The sequence below is a fragment of the Pseudonaja textilis genome, chromosome Z (genome assembly GCF_049901715.1).
Source record: "Pseudonaja textilis isolate UNSWEBS1 chromosome Z, rPseTex1.2, whole genome shotgun sequence".
In the NCBI taxonomy this organism is placed as follows: Eukaryota; Metazoa; Chordata; class Lepidosauria; order Squamata; family Elapidae; genus Pseudonaja; species Pseudonaja textilis.
The window spans coordinates 41695805-41717558 of NC_142008.1; the positions used below are offsets into that span (position 1 = coordinate 41695805).

Below are 21754 nucleotides of genomic sequence, written 5' to 3' on the forward strand. Positions count from 1 at the left end.
GGCCCTTCCAAGCTCCGTTTTCACTGACAAAGACAGTGAAATTTTTTTCCCCAGTACTGGTAGCACTCATTGTAAAAAATGTCTAAGAAAGATTACTTAGAAACTACAATATTGCATTGCTAGTATGAAGTGAAAAACTTTTTATCATATTCATATTTCAGGAATTAAGTTAATGAATGTACTGTAGACATTTGCTCTGTTTTATTTCTGCTGTTAGTTTCCCTTTGCTTGTATTATCTGCTACAGAGCTTTTATTGCTAATAGTTATATATATATATGGCATTCAGCTTTGTTCGGGTATTTTCCCACGTCATTGTAGTTGTGCTTTTAAAGTTGAAGCGACGTTTCGGCAGAATCTCATCTGCCATCATCAGGCTTCTGTATAGGGTTCATCTGGGAGTCAGACTTTTACAGTGGTTTCAGATTTAAATTTGGGGCAGCCTATTGCTGTGCCAGAATGGTTTTTTCTTCATCCTGATTGGTTGGGAGTCTTGGTCTGTGTTTATTGGTCTTGGAGTTTGCTGTGTTCTGCTTGATGATGATTCTGATGATTCTGTCTGTTTTGAAGGCAGTCTTGATGTGATGTCTGTGTAGTATCTTGTCTGTAGTACCTCTTATGTAGGACAGGACAGCTGTTCCATAGGTCCTGCCCTACATAAGAGGTACCACAGACAAAATTAGTAAGATACTACACAGACATCACATCAAGACTGCCTTCAAAACAGACAAAAAAATAGCAGCCATCCTTAGAAACCCTAAAGATTAAATTAACCTGGAAAACCAAGGCATATACGAAGTCACCTGTGCATCATACCCAGCCATACATTGGACACACCAATAGAAGAATAAGTACCCACCTGGATGAACACAAAAATGCAGTCAAAAAGCTGGAACACACTTCCTCACTAGTCCAACACATGGAAGCCACAGGTCATAGCATCAACTTCAATGGCACCAAAACCCTAGCCACTATAGAAAACCCCAGCCACAGAATCATCAGAGAACCATAGAGATTGAAAAAAGACCAGAAAGCATGAATAGAAGAGATGATTCCACCAGACTGCCAATCATTTGGAAGCCTGCACTCACAAACAAAAAAATCTCCACACCACAAGCCAGGCAAACACCTGGGCACAAACAGATCCCCCCTGATACCTCCAGCTCAAACACACCCCAACCAGGCACCCAGATGAAACCTAGCTTCCTAACTAATGATAGCCGTCCATTTACCCAGAGCCAAGCTGCATTAAAGGCCTCCAATAAAGTAACACAATGTTGCCAGCCAATCAAGATACAAAAAGAGCCAAAAAACAGACAGAAGATATTAGAAACACCAATCAGGGAGAACACAGCAAACTCCAAGACCAATAAACACAGACCAAGACTCCCAACCAATCAGGATGAAGAAAAAACCATTCTGGCACAGCAATAGGCTGCCCCAAATTTAAATCTGAAACCACTGTAAAAGTCTGACTCCCAGATGAACACTATACAGAAGCCTGATGGTGGTAGATGAGATTCTGCCGAAACGTTGCTACAACTTTAAAAGCACAACTAGATATAGATATAGATATATATGGTATTCAGCTTTGTTCAGGCATTTTCCCACGTCATTATAGTTGTTGTCTTAAAGTTGTAGCAACGTTTCGGCAGAATCTCATCTGCCGTCATCAGGCTTCTGTATTGTGTTCATCTGTATATACACACACACACACACACACACACACACACACACACACACAATTGTTATGATTTTTTAATAAAATACTTAACCTTAAAGTATACATCATAACTGATGTATATTTTCAGTATTATTAAATTTTGCTTTTGCCAATAACGTGCTCAGTCATAAAACAATTTTCCTTAACAATGTTTAGGAAGAAACTGTTTACAAGCAGATAAACTATTATACAGGACAAATCTTCCAAAGCAAAAATCAGTAATTATTGGGTATATCTATATCCTACAATTCCTTTGAGTATCAAAGCATTGTTAAAAAACAAAGTGTGACTGCAGACACTAAGCAGCACTATTCATTACTGATTAATTCAAACAATAATCAAATACATTAGAAACTTTTCTGTTATCATTAGCTATATTTGCTTAAAATTTATCACAACTGCTTGGCACAAGTTCTGTACTAATTTTGACATATAATATTTAGTTCTGGGATAATATAAAGAGGATATAAGAATGGAGTAAGGGTTATTTTAGTAGTACTTCTGATTAATGAATTAAAAGAGATGTAAATTAGAAAAAGGAAAACTGGAAATAAAATTAGAATTTCAGTTTTTTCTATTTAAAATTCTTAGCACAATAGCCAGCACACAATGTTAGATTTAAAAAAAAAACATGTTGTAAATTTAAGGTTTCAATGATAGTTCCATTGGGCTTCTTTCTTATACTTCAAAAGTGTGTATTGGAATAAAATGACATCATTGTACTATCCTTTCTTTCTTACTTTTAGAATCCTTTCAAATATTTTATGATGTTTAGGGATGAAAGACTTGCTAGAAATAAAATACACTACTTTGTATGACCAGATGATAATTTCAAATGGTGCAATAAGCCAAATATTCTGATATAGGCAAGAAGTTATAAAAAAATTATAAACTATGTTCTCAACATATATGGATGATTCTTCAAATTTAGAACTGTAATTTTACTTGATTCAAAACAGCATTTAGTTAAATTAAATCATCTTTAGAGACAAGCATATTTTAAGGTTAAATAACTGCCTGTGTTATTGTAATAAGGGTGTCTGTGTGAAAGTTATATCCCAAAAGAATTTGGCAGAGAGATCCTTTACTTGTAGATTTGATACAAGAAATTAAGTACTGATTCTCCTTAATGTTAATACCTAGAAGTATCCTTCAGATACAATTAAGAAAACAAATCTAAATTCATTGTACTTTTCCAATAAAATGAAAATATAATAGCATGCCAAAACAGTTTAGCACAAAATTAAACAAGTCATTTTCCTGCAAATTTGAATAAAAATTTGCGATTTATGTGAGGTTGTTTACAGATTCAAAATAAGAAAACAGCAAATATGGCAGGTACAAAAATTTGCATACCCTTCCAACTGATTTGGTCTTTTCTTCTAGTATAAAATTGCTAATAATGCTAATAATAGAGCTAAATTAGGCTCAATCTTTTTAATATAGGGCCTAAAATTAGCCAGGGAAAGACAATTCCACAGATAACAAATATTCTGATCTCCTTTTCCATTCAGACTGTAACTGTGGTTTTGTTTATTTTTAACAATCAGGAGGCCTCTAGGTATCTCTCAGAGTATATGCAAGTGAAAATAAATCATAATTACAAAGTAAAGACTTTAAAATAAAATAGTTGAAGGCTTCTGGCTAGCAATTTTAACAATAAGAAACATTTTGACAAGAGAGGATGCCTAAACCTTTTTCAAAGAATTGAATTGAAAAAGAATTCAAGCAACTATTGAAATTAGAATTATTAAAATTTTAGAAAAATTAAACTTTACAACATGGAGTGTATTTGAAATGTATAATTAATTTAATATCTTGATAAATTATTGATGATATAATATTGGATATAATATTGATGATATAATTTGGATAATATCAATACATTTAGTACAGAAATAAAATGATTATCCATGAAATATATGACCTGATATCTCATTATTTCAGAGATATTTCCTTACCAGATATCTCATGCCTTTAACAATGGCAGTTATACTGGAATGTATTGGAAAAGTTCTTAAAAATTTGGAAAGGTATTCAAAGCTTTATCTCCTTGAAATTAGCCCATGCTGAAAATTTAATGAAATTTTGTATTGTCATAAAATGACTTACAATAAGCTTCTGTCATAAAATGTTTTATAAAATTAACCAAATTTCAATTTCATGGGACTAACAGATCCTGTATATTGTAAGTTAGCTAATCTGAGGTACACTGGTTGAAAATGTCAAATTAAAAGTTATAGATATGAGAGTTTTAATAATATACATATAAATCCTTATTATGGCAATTAATATTCATATCTTAATGTGTAAAAATACTAAACAAATGAAATGTCCACTACTTCCCACAGTATTTTTACCTCTAGATAAGTCATGATACAGCTCAAAAACAGAACAGGGAATGACACAACTCAAAAACAGAAGCAGAAACATTTTCTTCCTTGACAGCAAGTAGGATCACAAAACTGAACCTGAAAACTGCTTAACGAATTAATCAAATATGAGCAGATAAAAGAAGAGGTTCATTTGACCAGGCACTCAAAATTCATTAATACCACTTATATAATCTCTTCAGCTTCAGTTAGCTCAGCAAGATATTTCACAAAATGATAACGATCTCATTAATTCAATAAAATATAACTATTAACAATATGGTCTATTTTTAGCAGGTCATCTAATACAACTTAACAGCTTGTGAGGAAATGGGTAAGTTTTTTTAAAAAAAATGGTCTGACTACACACACAGTTTTCATGTAATAAAGCATATCCAACTAAGATGAGTTGTTCATTTTAGCAAACATTCTTTTCTTATTTGTTATATGGAAATTTGTCTTATTTGATGAAGTAGTGTGATACTAATATTCTATTTGGCTAAATATGTACATTCACAAAGGTGTGAACAATAGGGGATTGCATAATCTGTCAAAATACAGACAGATGAAAATGTCATCTACTAATTATTCTGGACTTGAGATAGCCAAAAATTTTGGATTGTTCCTGAGAATTATATTTCAGTCATTTTATTTCAATACCATATTTCAGTCATTTTGTATTATTTAAGGGAGAGGCAATTGTTTGGTAGCTTCAGCTCATCCTCATTTGGAAGGAAAAATGATTCTTACATAGACAGATTTTATATTTTTTCCTGGTTGATATGGATACCTTATTGTCTTAAACTATTTCAAGCTTGTTTCAAGATGTAATGAATTTAAAATTGCAAGAAATCCAACTCATGTTATTTCCAGGAAAGCCCAACCCAACTTACACATGCTTTAATTTCTATTAGCAAGAGATTTGACATCAATTTTTTTCCTTTTATCTGTTTCAATTAGTTTTAGCAAAAAGTGCAATGAAGTTAACAAGAAAATGGAAAATAAGTTTCAGCATTACTGAAAAAAAATTGGAGTACTTTACCATGAAGAGGGACAACATATGCAACAATGGCTTGTTTAACACAGCTAAGAAAATGGTTTATTTTTCACTTTCTCAATCTTTATATCCAGTTTTAGAATAATAAAGAAGGTCTTGCAGTTCAATTAATTGTATGAAGTATAGGAAAAATGTTGAGTCGAAGATTGCCACTTGTATAATATGTTTCATTACCTGTTTATAAAGTAACTGCTCATTTTCCCGAGCGTAACAGAAGAGAATGTCAGTAAGAATTTTCCTCACATTTTCTTCCTGGAAATACTGCATTTCAGGAAAGCTGATTAACAACAATAACAAAATATATATAGATATAGATATAAATGACAGAGCTCAAAATGATTTAAGATTACAATAGGTTTAAATTGTTAGATTTCTTCCTTTTTTTACTCAATGAACCTATGAGTATACTACTCATTCAGAGTGCTTTGCCATCATACACAATAACATTTATCATATAATCTGTGAATTGAAATTACACCTATATGTGATTTACTTATTTTATATATTACCATACTTCATATGGATTCTTATTTGAGCTAAAGCTAAACAACAGCAATAAGAAGAAATTTCTATGAAACTGCAACACAGAATGATGGGAGTCTGTTTATAGTAATATGAAAGTAGGTTTAGCAAAGATCAATAGAATGTGCTATAAGAAATAAAAAAAACAAAGAATAAGGCAGAAAATATACTGAGAAGATTATTATTCATTTCATTTTGGATGTTCTGAATCCTAGACAGGAGCTGAGAACTGAACAGACTCTCCCATTTTTTCTTAAATTTCAATCATTCTAATCTAGACTAGTGAGAAAATATAATACTAAAAATAAAAATGAACAGGGTAATTTGTTCAGATGGCAATAAGCAACTACCTAAGATGCATATACAAGATTTTTTTAATTTACTAACAACATTTTTTTTAAAGAACACATTTTTTTCTAAACATATCATGCCCTTTGTCAAAGTAATAGTGCAATATTTTTACAATGGCTCTAAATCTAGCAAAACTATACTTATACAAATTTTAATTCCCCAATTATAACTTAGATATTTATACAATCTTAAACATTCTGAACTGTTCCCTTTTAAAAACAAAAAATACCATCTGCGAACATTTACATGAAAGCATATTCAGATTTTAATTATACATCTAACAGCATAAATATATCTGAAAACTCAGCTTCAGTATAGGCACACAATATAAAGTAATAAAGAATGTCAATGTTTCCTGGGCATTGTTTTGTTACATGCCTATTAATTCTATAAATAGAAAAAGGCATCATACTGAGTTGCATTTTAAAATCCATAGGAACTATTTTCTTATCCCAAATTTCAATATAGAACTATGCTATAATCATAACAGAAAGATACTAGATAAATAGTAATTGAGCTTAATTGGAATTACTTAATGCAATCAGAGTTCTCTCTCTGACAAAATATTTTCCGGATCTGAATTCTAGCTTTGATAAGTTCTTTAACAGGAATGACCCAGGGCTACAGAGATAAAAGTACATTCACAATGATAATAAGGAATACTTAAAGAAGGAGTCTTTGACAGTAGGAAAGTTATCCACAAAAATAGCAATGCTAAATTCCTCTAGATGAATGACATTTCTCACTAATTACACATTACTTTTTATTGATTAAGTGTTAGGAATTACAGAAAATCATCTGTTCAATCTTGTACTATAAACATAATTTAATCATAAGATCTGTGAGTTCCTTTCATTCTTTTTTTATTTCTCACAGAAACTCTTTTAAAAATACATATAATTATATTTTAATGTAACATTCTAGTACTGATTTAAAATAAAAACAAATTACATGAAAAGGCAAATTAGAAAATAAAAAATATTTGGCTATGCAGGATAAGCAATCTGGTTCTCTGAGCAACAATGCATCTGTGGGTCTCTCCCAGTCTCCCTGCCTCATCCGATTTTAATATTTTTTTTATGTTTGCAAAACACAGCTAGTGGCTATGCTGCATAAAATGTCAACTTCTATAATAAACGTAATAAACTCATAAAATAAAAATGTCTGACAGAAAAAAGCTGTGGTAAACTAGGGTAGTAAAGAAAAAAATAGAAGGTTGCAGAGGATTTGACAAAAGATCATTAGTTTGTATATTGGGAAGTGAACATTTTATAACTGGCTATACCCCTCATTCTCCGTGGCAGCCATTTTAGAGCAAGCCGGGCTTCTGATATCGATTGTTTTTCCAAAATACATGTTTAAAAATCCCTAATTATTCCATTAATCAAAAAAGATTGTATGCAGCAGATTTTTTGTTTGTTTGTTTCACTGAAACACATATTTAAGTTATGAGGAAGTAGTTGCTGTTCTTTGAGGCATGGAAGGAAAAGCATATAGCTACAATATGACCTATAAGCCAAACTTTTCTTTAAATCCATATAAGTGCTGACTAGCAATTCTAGCTGTCCATATCTACATAGCCCCATAACTGGAAAATGTATTGTATATAAATGGAATATTATAAAATGTTTAATAACGATGCTTACGTTCGTTTTACATCTTGTTCAATCATGCTTCGAAGTTCTTTGTCCTGAAAAAATTTGTTCCAAAGACTCTGAAAAAGGATAAATTATTATTTGAAAGATGGTCAATGATGATAGAATTCATCAGGGACGAAAAACCTCCAAATTTGAACTGGTAGGGCATACCACACCTATATAGTTACTAGGAGCTGGAAAAAAACTTGAGGACACATAATCAATAGAATAGGCCAATTCAAGAAAGAAACCATTAGACTCCATTGTTATAGAGAAAAGGACTTTTACTGGAAATCAAGTGAAAAAAGAATTCAAAAGAATTCAAGATCTGAGGCATTAGGTGTGAAAATCACATATACTAAGTTATAGCAATGTTCCCACCCACAATAGTTCAAACTGGCCATCCATCTGAGATGTGTATAATGTCATGTGGAGCATCTTCAGGTGGTGATTCAGACATCTGGCCATTGACCTTGGCCTGGATAAATAAGATGCAGCAGCTGCACAGTAAGCAAGTAACCATAAATAAGAAAGTTTTCCCAAGTTTTACATTTCACCAACTCAAGCCTCCAGCACTCTTCCCCTCCACAAAGCCCAATTTATCCTCCCTCCCCCCGTTACATGGCAGCCAGAAAGACAAGCAGAAGATTCTTGAAGGCTGACACCATCCCATTTTGCACATAGAAGTGATTTTCTTATATATAGGCCCTGTTTATTAACCCACCCTTTTCAATCAAAATCTCAGCTATGTCTGTCGTAATGCTCACATTAAGCCATCAATGTCCATCTAAAAATCAAACATTAAAAACCCTGAATTATATGATTTGCAAAAATTACAAATATTCCACTGCTATCTGCTAGAAAGAATGAATATTTAAAATTTTTTTTGGGGGGGAAGGGATTTTAACTAATTAACTGAATAAACTGCTTGCCGTTGTTACAATTTTAAAGTATGTCTGCACATGTAATGTATCTGCATGTATATATGTGCATACATACTGCATCCATATATGTATATCTATATATTTATGTAGACATAAGTGTGCCTCTTGTCTAACCCTCCCTCCCAGCTGCTGATACTGTTGCACAATTGTTTTGTTCAGGAATAAAACAGCATGACTGTTTTGTTCAGGAACATTTATTTGTAAGTTTAGCTATAAAAATTTTTATTTTAATATTTCTGATTTTGGTTTTCTTAAGCTTTTTGCTATAGTTTTATTTTTATTTATTTATTTTTGACAATTGCTTACAAGATAATAGGTATAAGTAAAAACATAGTTATGAATACATGGATACATATAACAAAATAAAAATAAAAGAAACAATAGCACAGGGACAGTAGGCACGTTGGAGTGCTTATCCGCACACTCCCTACAGACCTCTTAGGAAAGGGGTGAGGTCAATAGTAGACAGTCTAAGGTTAAAGTTTTGGGGGTTTGGGGAAGAAACCACAGAGTCAGGTAGAGTATTCCAGTCACTGATCACTCTGTTGCTGAAGTAGTATTTCCTGCAATGAAGTTTGGTGCGATTAACCTTGAATTTGTATCTATTGTTTGCTCTTGTGTTGTTGTGGTTGAAGCTGAAGTATTCATTGACAGGTAGAACATTGCGATGTATGATTTTATATACTAAGATCGGACTGAAGGCGGCCTAGTTCTAGGTTTTCTAGGTCTAGAATTTTGAGTCTGGTGGCATAAGTCATATAGTTGTAATATATTATCTATTCTAATTTAAAAATGATGCTTGGTGAGACTGTGCAATAATTTTAAAACATTTTAAAAATTATTGCTGAAGCCTGAAATGTTTACTTATGATGAGCCTAGATTCTACCCTTATCATAGCACTCTTTCTTTCTTGCTTATATCAATATGAGCAAAAATTAAACTTTCTGTAAAATACTGACTGTAAACTGATCACATTATTATCTTTACTTCATTGGCTATTGTTGGCATTAAATTAGACAAAACATATTTCACTGATAAGAATGGAAAACTTGCTTAGTAGTGGTATTAAGTTACTCTGTTCCAAAATTAAGCAAATAGTTTCGTTTGTTGACAAATAACAAAAAGGTTAAAACATAATTAAATGTTTCTGGTTACATGTCATTTTTATAGTAATAAATTGCTCTCTAGGCAATCAATCTTTATCTCTGTGTGTCTAATATGAAATACTATTCAACAGGCAACATACCAGCATTATTGATTACACTTGATATTCACTAGAAGAATTAATCATAGTACATTCAGCTTTTTTAAAAAAAATGCTGCAAAAATGTTTAAAGCTGATGACTAACTTTATTTTAAATGACTAAGAACAGGTGGCAACTCTCTCAGAGAATGAAACAAAACCCTTGCTCTGATTTCTTGCTCATTAAGGCTCTATCAGCAAAAAGTGAATGCAGAGTACGTTTCACTTCTGGATAGGAGAATCTTCATCCTTGTTTTCTCTTTAAAAATTGTTACATCAAGTGCACTTGATTACTTGAATAGTGGACCTTAAGGTGAATTTGAAGAGCATGTTCATAAAGAACTCCACTATTTTAAGAATGAAAAGTTTATGTATAGCTTATGTACCACTTTATATTTATGTTAGATAAAAAGACAGTTTAATTGACAAAGATGACATTTAATAGAGATGTAGTAAAAATAATGGGTTGATGGATGGATAGCCTCATGGAAATAAATGGGTTCAGGTGCTGATTCTTAGAAAATGAAGATACAACATAAATAATGAACTGTAATAATTAATTCCAGTTTCTAGAACAATGTTTAAAAAATGAATTGCACCTGATATGTCATTATCTATTACTGAACAATTCACTCTAAATAGTCATAATCAATTCTAATATTAATAGCCAAAGTTACAAATAATTCTAGCTAAAAAATTTCAGAATTTAGCCTGGTAATTTTCACAAGTTTAGAAGATTGAAGAAGAAGATTTTAGAAGATATGGTACACCCTGGTATGTTTTTTCATCTTAGTCCTTATAGCCATAGAGGAAGTCCTATACGTTCTGTTCTTATATAAAGTTTGAAAGTTTTAAAAACACCTAGATTCTTGTTAAATGTATGAATCTGCAATATTTTCATTTCAGAATAATTTTTCAGAGAGAAAATAAATCCTGCTCCTAGTGGGAGAAAAATACATTTATCTGCCACATTACAATTCAAAATACTTACAGTCTTATGATTACATGGTCAACGTGACACTACAAATTTAACAATTAGAAAAAACTGGGATGCAATATTTTCAGTATTATAAAGCTATAAGCTTTTGAAAACATATAATAGTAAAAAAATAAAACTTCTATGCAGATGTTCCTTAACTATGATGAGATTTAAATTGTGATACTCTGTCTTCCTTTTGAAAAGCTAGTGAAAAAAAATCCTATCCTCAGGGATCATTTTATTGCTCCAGTAATTGAAAACATGGAATAGCATATAGGATGTTAGTAGGCAAAATAATTCCATAAATGATGGTTAAAGGTCTACTTTTTGTTTAAGTGTCTACTTATATGCATCCAACTGTTGATAGAGAACTGCCTTTTAATTTATTTTGACAACCAAAGATATAATTGTAGAGATGAGGAATTATAAATATGTTGTCTAGTTTTATAAAAAAACCAAATCATTCACTTATTTTACTAGCACACAAGTGGCTTTAAGGAATAATGTTACTGGACTTCCGGTGGCAAGATAAGGACATATAGAGGTGCAGAAGCCCGTCTGCAGTTTCAGCTTATCTCTTCTTGCGCTTGGTGCGATCCCCAGAGGATACCCAAATCCCGGAGAGATTCGTGTCGGTGTTGAGGAAACTCGGGTTGCAGTGTGAGGGAAGGCAACCCCCTGGCAGCAAAGAGAAGACCTCCAGAGCCCAGGGTGCAAGAGCCAGCTGCCTGTCAATGGCAGCTCCAAAGTCCGGACTGCCTCCGATGTGAAAAGCGAGTAAGTGACAGTTCGTAAGATTGGTGGAGAAAGAGGTGGCAGGAAGAGTTTAATTGTGGAGAGTGAGATCGGCAAGTGATTTTTTGTGCTAATATCGGTCGGAAGCCTGAAAGAAAAGCGGCTAAAAAAGCAAAAGCTTGACAAGCGTGGGCAGAAAGGCTCGGCAGACCGAAATGAAAGTGTGGATTACAGTGATTGAAAGGAGAAGACTACAAAGTTAGGAAGAAATTGTTGGAAAGAGTTGGAAAGCGTGGAGAATTTTGAATTCTTGAGTGGACTGTTATATTGATAGACTCCCTAGGTTAAAAACCCGAAGAGGAGCAAGGCTGGTGAAGAAAGGGTAACGCGACGCCATATGAGATACACTGAAACTCCGAAGTCATTGCTCAATAGACCTTTAACTGATCCTGAGGAGAGCTTTATTTTATTCTGTACTAACTGAAGTAGAGGCTGTAAATGAAGGAAAGCAAGGTATGGAACTGAGAAGCAATTACAAAAAAAAAAAAGAAATTTGGAAGTTTTGGAAGAGACTGATTGCTGGCAGCTATTATTCAGCACTTTTTGCCTCCCTGCTTCCAGTGTGTTTGAAGAAAAATACAGAAGCCTAGAAATGGTGGACTTAAATCTGACTCTAAAAATCCATCTTCTTATTGCCCTCCCCTCTTCCTTCCCGGTTTTCCCTTGGTATTACTCTGTTAAACTTTTTACCTTCTCTACTATTTACTGATTTTTTTGGTGTTAAGGCAAATTCCTTTTTTCCTTTCATTTTCTCTCTAGAACAGCTATAAATTTATCTATTTAGGAAACGTATATTGAATGTTAGATCGAACTGCTAACTGATTTAATTGTTTTGAATAATTAGTAATATTAGGGATAGTCATACTTCGACCAGTTTGATAAGGAAAATAGCAAGAAGGTTAAGAACTATATAATTAATAAGCATAAGATTTAATATTAATATTTAATATTTAATGCTATAATAGTATAATTTAGTGTGTGATTATAATCAACTTATTGGGGGCAAATAATATCTTTTTGGCTCAAAAATATTGGTGACTTAGAATTCTTAGAATATTTAATACTCAGATAGGGTTAGACAAGATTAAATAAAAATATATTTATATTTACAAAACCTATAATCTTATAAAACTGAAACCTGGTCGGACTTGACATATTACTTGTTATATATATTTATCATATGGAATGTCATATAGTGTTGTATAGTGTTGCATAGCATTTGAATATAGATTGTACAAAATCATATATGTGATTGGAGACATAAGATCAAAAATAACATATATTCATATATTTTAGTTACTAGTTAAAAGCACAGAATTCAACAATTTAGTAGATAGGTAGACTAAGAAATTAGATATTGAAATTCTAATATAGGGGTTATAATACTGAATGGTAATTTGGGACAACATAATATAATCCAACAACAAAAACAAATATTAAAAGAAATGACTTCTACAACAACCACGGCCCTGAAAACTGGAAGGAAGGCTACTCCGACTTTAACAACCACTCTGGCAACTGCCTCGCCTACAATCCAAAAAACCATAGAAGAATCGCTACCAGGGGAAAAACAAACTAATGTCTCGAACGCTAATATACAATCAACTTTGCTAACCCTGCAAGAATCAATGACAAAACTTCAAGAAATAATGATTAAAAACCATAATGAAACAAGAGCGGATATTAGTGAATTAAAAGAAGAGATAGGAAAGTTAAAAGCCGAGATGAAAGCAGACATTCTTAAGGTAGAGGACAAGATTGGAACACTACAACAGGCTCTTGAAAAAAATGAAACAATGATAAAAGAAATAGAGACAAGGACGGAACGAACGGAAAAGAATTTGGAAAGGGTAGACGAAGAATTAAAAAATGTAAGCAAAGAAATGGAAGATTCATTGGTCTACCTAGAAATGGATAAGGCGGCTGCATACCTGAGATTCCAGAATGTGGAGGAATCCAAGGAAGAAGATCTAGATCAGCTAATGGCAGAAATATTGGCCGAACTATTGGGAAAACACAAAGACGACATACTCAGGGAATTTGATGAAGTCTACAGGGTCAGTACCAACTATGTGATAAATGCCCGCGATATGGGCATTTATGCCCATCATAAATGCCCGAGAGAGGTTCACATTCGTTTTGTGAGAAAGAGTGTCCAAGATATAATATTTAGGATATCTAGAGATGGAACAATAATGTATAAAGGCAAAGAAATTTTGATCCTTAAGCAAATTCCAAGGAAAGTAAGGGAAATAAGATGAGACTATAAATTTTCTAGCTAGTTATCTAAATCAGAAAAGAATTCTATTCAAATGGCTAATCCCAGAGGAGATGTTAGTAACATGGAAAGAAAGAAAAATCAAAATAGATTCTATGGAAAGGGCTCAAGACTTTTATGAACAACTAGTAGGCATGGAAAATCAAAGTAATAAGGAGGAATTAAAAAGAATTTCACAGGAAGACCAAAGTCACCATAGAAATAAAAAAGAAGGATCCCCAAGAAACCAAGGAAACAACTACCCACCTCAGGAGAGAAGAATCTAGTCCACAGCAAGCACAAGGAGAGAGCGGAATTATCACGAGACAAAGAGCGAAACAGATCTAACTAAATGGATGAAGAAAAGAAACTTTTATCCATTAATATAAATGGTTTGAATTCAACTACAAAAAGGAAAAGGATAATAGCTAAATTAATTAAACAAAATGCCGACATAATATGTTTACAAGAAACTCACATAAAGAAAGTAGATGAAAGATACTTAGACTTGCCGAAACTAGGGAAGCTATTTCCTGGACCAGCAGACAAAAAAAAAAAAGGGATTGCAATATACGTGAAAGATGATCTAAAAGCAGATTTAGTTTGGTCAGATCCGGAAGGAAGAACTCTGGTTTTACAGATCTCATTCAATACCATTTCAATTCTATTAGTAGTAATTTATGCCCCAAACGAAGATCAGAAAGAGTTTTTTAAATATTTACATCAAAAAATAATAGGATTTGAAAAAAGGAATATCTATATTATAGGAGATTTTAACTTTACTGCTGATTACCAAAAGAACCATAGTAATGTGAAGAAGAACAAAAAAGGAAAAAGAGAGTTTCCTAAGACATGTAAGGAAATGATGAAAGAGTTAAGTTTGGTGGACTTATGGAGAAGATTATACCCCGAACAAAAACAATTTACATTTTACTCTAACCCACATCAAATATGGACAAGAATAGATATGGCGTGGATGAATGGGGAAATTGCAAATGAAATAAAAGGAATCGAAATTTTACCAAATGAATGGGCGGATCATAACCCAATTCAAATAATTTGGAAAGGTAGGGAAAAACCAAAGAAAAGATGGACATTAAACATCCAATTAATAAGAGAAAAAGAGTATACTAATAAACTTAAGGAGGAATTAAACTATTTTCTAAAGGAAAATGATAACGATGTAACCTCGAAACAAAATATCTGGGACACATTGAAGGCAGTTATAAGAGGTATTACAATCTCTTATAATGCCATGAGAAATAAAAGAAAATATGCTCAACAAAATAAATTACAACAACAAATTAAGGAAATAGAAACCCAATTACAAAAGACCCCTAAAGATCAAAGAATACAAAATCAAATAATAACAGTCAAACATAATTTGAACTTAATCGAACAAGAAAAAATGGAAACAAATTTGAAAATGACCAAACAAATTTATTTTGAATATGCTAATAAACCAGGGAGATGGCTATCTTATAAACTTAAAAAAGAAAGAAAAGAGATTGATATTCCAATTAATAGACGAGAAGGGCAACATACAACAAGAGATAGAAAAGAAAAAAGACATTGTACACAAATACTTTGAACAGTTATATAAAAAAGAAGTCAATGAGGACAAAATAAGAAATTACTTAGATGAAATAAAAGATAAAGTAATCGGAGATGAATTGACAGAATCATTAAATAAAGATATTACTTGGTCCGAATTGAAATCAGCAATAGAGAATCAGGGGAATAATAAAACCCCGGGGCCAGATGGGATCCCGGGAGAATTATATAAGGCAATTGCGGAACAAATTGGACCATTTATGATGGAAGTGTTTAACGAGGTTTTACTGGCAGCCAGGATGCCGGATTCGTGGAGGAGAGCATTGATTTCCCTGATCCCGAAGGAGGAATCTGACCTTAGATATATTAACAACTACAGATCAATTTCATTCCTAAACACCAACTACAAAATATTCTCCTCTATCACAGCTAACAGACTAAAACGAGTTTTAAATTTGTATATACATGAAGACCAAAATGGATTTCTCCCGACTAGACAGATAAGGAATAATTTAAGAACAGTAATAGATGTTCTAGAATTTTATGAAGCCCATCCTGAAAAACAAACTGCACTCATGTTTTTAGATGCAGAAAAGGCATTCGATAACTTAAATTGGCAATTCTTAATTCAAAAAATTTATAATATGAATTTAGGCACCAAATTTGAAAATATCATAACAACAATTTACGATACACAGCAGGCCAATATCATAATAAATGGGGAATACACTCGACCAATAAAAATAGAAAAAGGAGTTAGACAGGGTTGCCCTCTCTCACCCCTCCTCTTCATATTCGCTTTAGAAACACTATTAACATGAATTAGGCAAAATCTGGAGATTAAATGATTGGAGATTAAAAAAGAATACAAATTGCAAGCATTTGCAGATGATATGGTTTTCTTTATGGAGGAACCAATAGAAAAAGGACATAAATTGATAAAAGAACTAGAACAATTCGGTGCAGTAGCAGGACTTAAAATCAATAGAAAGAAAACAAAACTAATGACTAAAAATTTAACAGAAGAACAGAAAAAGGAATTAGAAGAAAGTATGGGAATACAGGTAACAAAGAAAGTTAAATATTTAGGAATATGGCTAACACCACATTGTAAGACACTCAAAAAGAATAACTATGATAAATTGTTGCAACAAGTAAAGATAGATCTAGAATCATGGAGTAGGTTGCAACTTTCACTATTGGGTAGGATTGCTTCTATCAAAATGAATATTCTATCAAAATTCTTATACTTATTTCAGATGATTCCAATCAAATTACATAACTTTTTTTTTTAAGAACTCAACAAAATAACAGTTAAATTCATTTGGCAAGGAAAGAAATCTAGAATTAATGTAAAGGCATTACAGGATTTGAAGAGCAGGGGTGGACTGGCACTTCCAAATTGGGAATTATATTATACGGCAGCCGCTTTAGTATGATTAAAAGATTGGGTGAATTTATTCAACAAAAGAACGCTACTGTTAGAAGGCCACGACTTGCAAAGGGGATGGCACACCTTTTTATGGGAGGTAGGGAAAGTCAATCAGACATATTTCCACAGACACTTAATTAGAGATTCACTATTAACCAATTGGAAAAAAGTACGGAAAAAACACTATTTAAAAGTACCATTTTGGTTATTGACAATGGAGGCGATGACTCATCCAAACAATCTGGACATTACTAAAATGATCAAATACAAAGATTTATTAGATGCACAAGAAAATTTGAAAACATGACAAGTGCTGCAAGAGCGGGGATTTAAAATAGATCAGTGGGTATATCTCCAAATTCACAGTAGATACAAACAGGACAAAAAAGAATTCGGAATTAATAATAAACTCCAGCATTTAGACAAAATTTTACTAGGATCAGACAAAAAATATATAACTAAATTTTACAACTACCTACTAGAAGTAGAATTAGAAGAAGAGACAGTTAAAGGGAATATGATAGCCTGGAGTAGGAACGTTGGACAGAGTATCACATTAACAGAATGGGAAAAGATTTGGAGTAGAAACAAGATCACCAAATCAGCAGCTTATAAAGAAAACGCTTATAAAATGTTTTAAGATGGCATCTGCCTCCTTCGAGGTTAACGAAGATGCACCCCAAGATGAGCCCGAAATGTTGGAAATATAAAAGAATAGATGGAACTTTTGTTCATATGTGGTGGTCCTGTAAAGAAACCCAGAAATACTGGCAAAGAATTAGAAAGTGGCTAGAAGATATAACAAAAGAACAGATTGAGTATAAACCAGAGTCCTTCCTGTTAGGGATTTTCGATAAACAGCTACCTAAAAAAGTGAAGTATATAACAATACATATATTAACAGCGGCCAGGCTAGCGTTTGCTCAGTGATGGAAACTACCTCACATACCTACAGAACAGATGATCATCCAAAAAATCTCAGACTGTGCAGAAATGGACAAATTAACTTTAGCCCTAAAAAACAAAGATTCCTCAATATATTATAACAATTAGAATTGCTGGTATAAATGGTTAGATCAAAGATAGACCTTATTTTATAAGGTAAAAAAGAATGGGATAAACTTACATGATTGTAATATTAACATATATATGGATAAGATGTGCGTATATCGTATAAATTAAGAAAAGTTCTTACAAAAACTGTCGAAAATGAGAATGTTTTTAAAGTGTTCATTTTTTCTTTCTTTTTTTTCTTTCTCTTTTCTTTTTGCTTTTCTTTCTTTTTTCTTGGCTCTCTTCTTGTTTTTCTATTTGTGTATGTGTTGTTGATCTGTTTTTAATTGTAAAATTAATAAAATTTGTTTAAAAAAAGGAATAATGTTATTCTATTAGACACCTGCTTTTTTTTTAACTGCACATCATTGTGAAGACAGCATTTTTTTAAAAATAATCTAACTGCAGAGTTCATTCTGAACAATTCCTATTTTTGGAATCAAAATATGATATGAAAATATTACAACTAATGAGAAACAGTGAGATTTGGGGAAAGTTGTTCACAGTGCAATATATGCCACCCAAACAGAGCTGCGAGGTGGTTCCAAATTTTATGTGCTTTAAATATTGTCATATATAAGGAGAACAGGTAAAGAGCTTAGCATCCCCAAACCCAGGCAAAACAGCAGTTGAAAAACTACCTTAATCTATTATAAATGTGTTTTCTTTAAATGTGCACACATCACTTATAATTTAAAATATTACTGATCTCAAGTATTTCTCTGTAATATACTGAAGAATGGAAAGTTACAAGACAGTAATTTTGCTACTCTTGTAAATGGCATATTCAATGATTTCTCTCAGGGATTTTTTTATTGCTTTTGAGAGAACATTTAATCTCAAAGCCAGATTTTTAAAAATGCTAAATGTGGAAGATTTTCAATAATTTTTACCTACTGGAATTATACATTCAACATAATTATTGGATTGTGTATTGTCCAATATATGGTACACTTTGTATTCCAAAGTCCTGCTATGTTGCCTCACTGTGGTAGAAGATTTGTTCCTGGGATAAGAATAACAATACTTGATGACAAATGTCTACAATCCCAGCATGATCACTCAAGGTATCTTCATTGGGCAACAGCAATATAGGAAAGTGCTAGAGGCCAGTAATAACGACAAAAGCATTATTTTGAAAGCAGGTAAATTATTCCTGTATTTTACACCGATGAATAAAAGTTAATAATGATATGGTGCCAAATGATAGATGGCAATCAACAAATTATTAAGGAAGAACTGGGACTGTAAATAAATGTTGCCATATAATTTGACATTATAGTTTACAAACCAATCAAAGTAATCGAAGTGTGTCTGGTTTTATAAATAGTATAACAAAATGCAGCTATGGTCACAGAAATTGCCATGAAGGAAAAATCCCAAATCCTTGCTTACCGAAAATAATTGGAATGGGGAACACAGTTGCCAAGTGATGTGACTATAAGGTACAATATCATGTGACTTATAACAGCAGTCTCTGTTAGATGAATCATAGGGTTAGGGTTATAATATATAATCATAACATCCCACAGTTTTGTGATCACTGTTGGAGACTTCCTGCTTGCTTTCCCATTGCTTGTTGATAGCTGACAACAGAAGTTGCAAATTGTGATCTTGGAGGACACCATGACATAATTGGGAGATAGTTGTCAAGAATCTGAATCACAATCACGTGACTGCAGTGATTGCAACGACTGTGATTATAAGGACCTATCGTTCAGCTTTGTCATAACTTTGAATGGTAGCTGAGAGAGTAGACATTAAGCAAGGATTCCCAGTATATGGAACATAAGAAGGCTTAATATGGAAAAACCTAATATAGTGAAAGGTGAAATAAATCAACTGCAAATTGGAAACAACAAATTAAAATTGACTAGAATTGGTTGTTTTCAGGTAGTTGTGTTTACTATAAGGAAATCAAAAATAAAGAAGTATTGCTTTAATAGTTAGGAAATGTATAATAAGAACAGTACTTGGCTACAATGCAGTCATGACTAATCATGACCAAATAATATCAATTAAACTTTTTGGACAATCAAGATGTCAATATGGTTGACATAGTTAATATGGCAATTATCCAAACTTATGCTTCAATCACAGATACAGAAGAAAAGGAGGTTGATGAATTTTATGACCATAATATGCAGCTTATGACTGGAATCTGGAATGAAAAAATTGGAAAAAATAAGGAGAAAAATATAGTTGGATAATATGGCCTAGGAGACTGAAATGAAGCAGGAGGACAACTTGCTGATTTCTATGATGGAATGTAGTAGTTTAAATTCCCAGAAGGGAGAGGGTACATGCCAAAGGAATAAGAAACAATTCAGTCCACATATTTTGTATGAAAGAAGATGAAGACAGAGCTTTCCTTATAGTTGTCAGAGTATATGATAGATGCAGATAGTAGAGTGCTTTAAATTGGCAGGATTCTGACTACACATGTGGAAATAATAAAGAACTCAGTTTGAAACAAACCAATAATAGTCAGTTTAAGCAACAAAATCAATGCCTATATATGTGGACCTTATCAAGTGTAATATAGGTTGTTCTCACCTAACAATGGTAATGGATAGGAATTTCTATTGCTAACCATGATTTTAAACAGCAGTGATGGTATTCAACCAGTTCGCAGTGGATTGGGCGAACTGGTAGCAAGAATTTGGTGTGGGTTGCCGAACCGGTAGTAAGCTCTGGCTGGCCATGCCCCCAATCTGGTTGCCCTCCCGCCCGATGCTTGCTTACCCGCCCACCTGACATTCGCCTAAGGTATTGTTTTTCCCCCTCCCGACAACCAACTGTGCACAGAAAAGCTGTGCCGAGATTCCCCTTGCAGAGGCCCAGGAAGGCAAAAAATGGAGGGAGGAGTTCAGGCCCCCTCCATTTTTTGCCTTCCAGAGCCCCAGAGGAGCCTTAGGGGAGCAAAAACACCCCCCAGAGGCTCTTCTGAGGCTAGGAAGCTCCCAAAAATGGGTGGGGGCGGCAAAAAAGCAAAAAAAAAAAAAGCCACACCCACACAGTCCCATGGCCATGCCCATGAAGCCACGCCCACAGAACTGGTAGTAAAATTTTTTGATCCCACCACTGTTAAACAGTGATGTCACATGATTATGTGATTTCACAATGTCAGTTCCAGAAGTTCTGTTAAGTGAAACTCATGTGTTATTAAACACAACATCATGGGACCACCATTATGACCTCTTTCCAACTTTCCAATTGAGTTTTGCTTGTCGGAAGCTGGAAGTGAAGGTTGAAAATTAGAATCATGTGACCTCAGGATACTGCAACTGTAACTGTGAGCTGGACAATAAGAGCACAGATAACAATCACATCTCTAAAAGGATGCTGATCATAAGTATGGGGACCAGTCATAATTATCACTCATTCAAAACTTACAATGAATGATAGTGTTCATCACTCATTCTAAATTTTAACTGTGCAATCTTTATTCCTTAGATTACCTTGCCAAGCTTATATTCTCTTGATATAGCTTCTTGGGATTCTTGGCTACCCATTTTTGAACATTCACTACTATGATGAGGTTGTACAAGTTTTAAGGATGGGGGAATCAGGGGTGTGTTGATCCAACAAAAATAGTTCTTAGTGTTTTATTACTTTTAATAGACTTGCAATATGCCAAGAGAATCTTGCTGTGCAATAGCTTAAATGTTTAATACATAAATAAACTTTTAAATCACATTTTAAAAAGAATTTTATGTAGTCAAAAAATACAAATTTAACCTAATTACCCCTTCATCCTGTGAAAGTGGGTTGTTGATCATTAAGTCTTGTTGTCCAGCTTTCCGAGGGTTTGTAATATGCTGTAGATAGGAAAAA

The 21754-nt window shown here is 33.0% G+C and overlaps 1 protein-coding gene across 6 annotated transcripts in view; it reads right to left on the reverse strand.

Moving 5' to 3' along the window:
- The window catches only part of TBC1D5 (TBC1 domain family member 5), a 438974-nt gene that overhangs the window by 175694 nt on the left and 241526 nt on the right, over positions 1–21754 (reverse strand). For all 6 annotated transcript variants that reach the window (XM_087917673.1, XM_026708141.2, XM_087917675.1 and 3 more), the window contains 3 exons: positions 21667–21738; positions 7670–7737; positions 5325–5427 (listed from right to left, as the gene is read on the reverse strand). In XM_087917673.1, coding sequence (XP_087773799.1) covers positions 5325–5427; positions 7670–7737; positions 21667–21738 — 243 coding nt within the window. The remainder of the gene's footprint in view (positions 1–5324; positions 5428–7669; positions 7738–21666; positions 21739–21754) is intronic.